Raw genomic sequence first — 5,734 nt, forward strand, 5'->3', positions numbered from 1 at the left:
AATTTTTTAGTTATTTTTAGTTAATAGTTAATTATTTAGTATATAGTTTATGTAATTAGTTAATAGTTATTTTTAGTTAGTTTATTTAGCTACTATGTAATTAGTTAGTTAGTTAGTTTATAATTAATATAGTTTTTAGTATAGTAAAGTTTATGTAATTAGTTAATGTAGTTTATGTAATTAGTTAGTTTGTATTTAGTTAGTATAGTTTTTTAGTATAGTTTACTAAAAAAACTAGTTAGTGTAATTAGTTAGTTTGTATTTAGTTAGTTTGTATTTAATTAGTTAGTTAGTATAGTTAGCGTAATTGAACCGGATGCCGATACCGGCCCTCTCCCTCTCCTCTCCCTCTCGCGAGGAAGTTGCGGCGTCGGGGGTGTTCGCGAGAGGGAGAACACCCCTCTTCTCTCCCTCTCGCGAACACCCCCGACGCCGCAACTTTTTTCTCCTCTACCTCTGAAACGTCGCAACTTCCCTCTCCCTCTCCCTCTCCTCTACCTTGATGCGTGCAAGGAGAACACAAGTTACATCGTGGCGGATATCCCAGAAGATTATTACTTCCGAAAGGAGGAGATCCATATTGAGATGAATGAACTCTGGCAGTTATTCAATTTAGACTCCCTCGACAAATCTCTCATGAGTTGCTACTGCTTGTAAGTTGTTAACTACATATAAGTTCATGTTCATTCAGTTGTTCATGTTCATTGCATATACTCATTATATCTTATGTGTTCTCTTATGCAGACTGAAGATCATTGAATGCAGAAGTAATAAGATGTTCAATGTTGGGTTTGTTGACCCAGATAAAGTACATCATGACACGGTAAAGAATAATGCCGAAGAAACGGGGGTAAACCTACTAAGGTTTATAGGGGAGCAAAGCTTCTGTGATTCAATACTGTTTCCTTACAACTACAGGTGAGAGTCTTACTGATCTGTTGTGCACATTCAATTTTTCTTACTCGATGTTATGTGTAATTCATGACGTATATATATATAAACATGTGCAGTTTCCACTGGATTCTGCTAAATATTCAAGTTGATAAGGGAATAGTTGAAGTAAGAGACCCACTGAGTAGAGGCCTGGACGGGTTCCGCGACTTGCAGAAGATTCTCCAGACGTAATTTCAATCATTGCCGCGCTATATCTTTCGTGAGATATCAATTAATTATCCACTCATTCAATCATTCTTTTGCCTGGCAGGTGTTGGAGAGCTTTGAAGAAACATCATAAGGACATTACCTTGGCAGAGAAGCTAACATTTACTCCTGTACCGTGCCCCCAGCAGCCACAAGGGACGAATCTATGTGGATACTACGTTTGCGAGTCCATTCGCTTGTTAACCACTGAGAAGCAGAACAATAATAAATTCGACGTGAGCAATAACATTCACAACTTTATTTATTATCGTCAATATTTCGTTATCAAAATTGATATAGTCATACTCATCTCATTTTCGTATATAGGTTGACTACATGCGGGACATACTCCAACCAAAGGAACACCTAATAGGAATCGCCGAGGAACTGACGGGACTTTTGGTTAGAGAAGTATTAAACAACAAAGGCTTGTTTAGTCCAAATGGATGCTCTACCTCCAAATAGACGGTCGTTAGTACCGCTTGTCTGTCGATCGTGAGCTCCATGTATATATATATGTAAGGGAAGAATATGTAAGGGGAATCGACTTGTGCTTCCATATTTGTTTGATCGATCTATATATATATATATAATGAATGAACGTGTATAACTTCTAGTAGCGTACAAATATATGCAACTTTTATTTTCGAATGGAAAAAATGAAATAAAAGGGGAGTCGGTCGCGGCGGGGGGGGGGGGGGTGCTGCACCCCTCAAACCCTAAAGCAGCAGGGTTGTGCGCGCGCCACGTAGAGGGCCTTTTGTCGCGGGTGGTATTACCACCCGCGACAAAAGGGCCTGTCCCCTGCGCGCCCCGCGCCTGCCACGTGGTGGACCTTATGTCGCGGGTCGTAAGCGACCCGCGACAAAAGGGGGACCCTTTTATCGCGCCTCCCTTGTCGCGGCTGGCCGCCCGCGACAAAAGGCCCTTACCACCCGCGACATTAGGCATGTTTTCCACTAGTGAGAGGCGGGTATACCTTAACCTTATTCTTGCCCGCGCAACGTCGTAACCACGATGACGGCTGACCAAACTCTAACTTTAGGAACCTTCTACAGCACCGAGGTGGACAAGGAATTATAATTTATATGGTTTCTAGGTTGTAATGGATTTGATTTTAATCCAAATGGTAGATAAATTTTATAGATGAATTTGATATGCGATGATATTGGATGTTTAATAGACACTAAGAAATGATGAAAACTGTAACATGAAGATGGTAAAAGTGTAATTTTCTCCACCAGAGACGGAGCGGTCGGCTTGGCTGGTTTGATTAGTCAAGCATAGCAGCAATAGGCGCGGGTCAATTTGTTGGTATCGATCCTGGAAAGTGAAGTTGAACTGAGGACCTTCTCCCAATCGCGTGGACCATTTGATTACCGATCTCATCGTCATCGAGTTGCATTAGTATAGACCACGTACCAAACCTGTCGTTTTCGTTCAGGTAATTAGTTAGCACTGTGGACTAGCGGTGCATATTCGTCGCATACGGTCACTGTTAAGTGTAACAGAATAGTAGACGCGTCGCTGTCTGGTCCGCTACCGATGGAGAAGAATCGATCGTCGACTGATGTAGATCGATATGAGGATGGAGCCACGGAACGATCACACCGACAGTTCCAAAACTAGCTAGGCACTCTGGGCCGTACGCTCTGATATCGGTGTCACCCTGGATTGCAGCTGGGCATGGGCAGTCCGGCCCCGAGGACCCGACCCGGCCCAGCCCAGCTGATATAAAGCACGTACGAGACAGCAGGGTGGCGATGAATTATGTGCTGACCGGCCCGCCCCAAGCCAAACTCTGCCCAATCTCTTCCTGTCGTGCTCCATGGGCGCCAAACTCCCACACCCTGAATTTGTTGGTTTTCTCGGTTGGAACTTAACGTGCGTCGTTAATTCGCAAGTAAATTTAATTGGTCCGGTGGAGGGATTTCGTGTGGGAGGCAAGCAACACCAATTTTGTCATTTGCCGTGGTCAACTCTGGCGTGCACAATGTAATAGTTTCCATCACGATTTCCACTACTTATGAAAGCAAGAACTTTATATAAAATTTAAATAGACACCATTCATCCGTCCTACATCCCACACATCCCACGGTCCACTTTTGTTTATTTTCCCCTCCATGCCGACCCACGAAATTTACCTGCGTATTTGGCAACTTGGGGAAAGGGATTGGGAGTTTAAAGGAGGAAGTTTGTTCAGAGATTAGGCTTGGAAAGTTGATAATTAGTCTCAAACCCACGGTTGTTGTACCTCTAGTCCTAATATGCCCTAGCTTTGTCCTGCAATGTGCTTGGGTTCATGAACATGATGTTGCGGTCGGCATCCTCCCTCTCCTTGGCCAACTTCTCCCTCTCAAGTGCTAGCCATTCCTCTTCTATCTTCTTCTCCTTCGTCATCCTTTCTTCTTCAAGTGCAATCCTTCGCTCCTCCACTGCCAACTTGGTGTGGTCTCATAGTTCCTTCGAATCCACTTCTCATTGGTGGCAAGCTCCTTGTAGAAATGGTGCAAAGAAAAGGCTTTGGGGCCGCCTCTCTTGTTGCGGTGTTTCTAGAGGTTCCCATTCGGTGATTGGCACCCCACTCGGTGGTACTTAGAGTCATCTCCAGAATTTTTTCGATCACCTCGCGGGCGTCATCTTGAGGTGCGATGGTGGCCGTCGAGGAGGACGACAACGTGGACTTGGAGTCCCATTGGGCTTGCCCTTCGTCACCGGCTTTGATGCGGCCTCTCTTTTCTTCTTCTCCTCCGCCACCTGCGAAAGGGCAATCATGACCTCCATCGGTTTCCGCGGCCGTGGCCCGCTCAACACCGGTTGGCGAGGCGGTTTTGTAATATCCCAGGTTTAGAGGCTACAAACTGAGAGAACACCAAAGTGTGCATTGCATTCATGCATAGAAAATCCGGAAATTTTCGTGCTTTCAAATAAAACTTGTCACAGTAACTGAAGTTTCACTTGACTTGCTGGAATTGAAGTAGATCATCAAGTCAAGCGCTATAAACTTCACTGTGATCTTTGCTAAAACCTTGTTTTGGGTAGGGATGATTTGATCTATGGGTTAGATCAAATGGAATTAACTTTACAATAACAACACCTTAAGTGAAGGTCAATTACAAGATCTTATAAAAGATCTCAACATGACATTCCTTACAACAACACTTGAATAATTATTCAACTATAAATCAAAGGACACAATTAATCAAGAAACTATTCTTTACTTATCTTTTCCATGTCTTTTACTAAATAAATATTCCTACCATGATCTACATGGTATATTCCCAACTACAACATTGAACTCATGGCAAGGACATTCAAATTAATTCCTTATCAAACCTTGACTATTCCAATCTTGTTTCTCCCAAACCCATTCCTAATAAACCTCTGAGAAAGAAGAGAACCATCCATGTGTATCAATTCTTGAGAAGAAACTTAGGTTATCACTTGAACCCTAACCAAGTGAGGTAAGTCATTGATATCAATTAATGCTATAAGAAATACAATCCAAGAACTCAACCCTATTTAACCTAGCCAACATTTGATGGTAAATGGGAACCTATTTCACTAGTGATCCAAGTGGGGCCAATGTTATGATCATTACAACTTGGTGATGATCATAAACCCTAGAGAAATCCTACCTCTCTAAGAGAGCTCAAGTTAAGAGTGTATACTCAAGTATATTGACTAATACTTGATCTTGGAGAGGAGAACCATGATTCATTAATGAACCATTATGAGGCCAATACCTTGATCATTACAAATTGGGTAATGATCATAAACCCTAAAAATCTAGCTAAGTGTGAAGAGAGGAATAATAAAGAGATATTAGTGTGGATTAAGTTAATCTTGTCCAATGCATGACCATGCCTTGTAGATTTAGATGATAAGTAAAGTCTATGTGATAATTAGATATCATCTATCACATGAAATAATAGGTATATCACTAGTAGTTAACCCCAGACCAATCCTCATGCCTTGAGTGGCCAAAATACTTGAGACAACTCTAGTATTGCCTTGATCCAAGAATCCTATCAGTGGTGAGGAAGAGTAACCCTAGTCAATTAAACATAACCATAGCTTATGCTTATACCCCAATCTTAGTTTGTGTATCACTTGGGTGATCACAACTAAAACCCTAGACCACATTTGAAGTCCAATCCATGGATCACTTGGGATCATAAGTTGAACCTACCACACCTAATGTCCACTTATACTTCAATTAGTGAAGCCTAAGCAAAACCCTAGACTCTTCAACATTAGATCAACTCCACATAAAATACTAATCCCTAACTTGTGTATCATAGATCACAAGTATAACCTAAGCTTGAAATACCTTAAAGCCTAAATGTCATTTAAGTGATTGGTATAAAAGTATTGTTAAACACTACCTTTCTATCCTAGTGGCCAAGTTATAAAATATCATATACTTCAAATATAAATTCTAGGAGAATGCATGTCACATGAGAATAACACAAGATACCTAGACAATTTAAATCAGGGTTTAAGGAAACCATATCCTTAAATATGGTGTAACCCTAAACTAAATTCCAAGCCATTAGAAAAATAAACACATGAAATTATGCTCACCAAAATT

General features: G+C 41.4%; 1 protein-coding gene across 1 annotated transcript; it reads left to right on the forward strand.

Moving 5' to 3' along the window:
- The first annotated feature begins 518 nt into the window (after nucleotides 1-518).
- On the forward strand, nucleotides 519-2,596 carry LOC139837836 (uncharacterized). The gene is made up of 5 exons (XM_071827136.1): nucleotides 519-653; nucleotides 745-918; nucleotides 1,011-1,121; nucleotides 1,205-1,376; nucleotides 2,585-2,596. Exons 1-5 carry the CDS (start codon nucleotides 586-588, stop codon nucleotides 2,594-2,596), a joined length of 537 nt encoding a protein of 178 aa, XP_071683237.1. The 5' UTR covers nucleotides 519-585.
- Nucleotides 2,597-5,734: the final 3,138 nt, after the last annotated feature.

This window comes from Lolium perenne, chromosome 3, assembly GCF_019359855.2.
Source record: "Lolium perenne isolate Kyuss_39 chromosome 3, Kyuss_2.0, whole genome shotgun sequence".
In the NCBI taxonomy this organism is placed as follows: Eukaryota; Viridiplantae; Streptophyta; class Magnoliopsida; order Poales; family Poaceae; genus Lolium; species Lolium perenne.

Bases quoted from the DNA above. Each gene is read 5' to 3' on its own strand.
- LOC139837836 (XM_071827136.1), top strand. From the start codon at position 586: ATGAATGAACTCTGGCAGTTATTCAATTTAGACTCCCTCGACAAATCT. The intron at 654-744 runs GTAAGTTGTTAA...TCTCTTATGCAG, and splicing joins CTCATGAGTTGCTACTGCTT to ACTGAAGATCATTGAATGCA. The intron at 1,122-1,204 runs GTAATTTCAATC...TTTGCCTGGCAG, and splicing joins TTGCAGAAGATTCTCCAGAC to GTGTTGGAGAGCTTTGAAGA.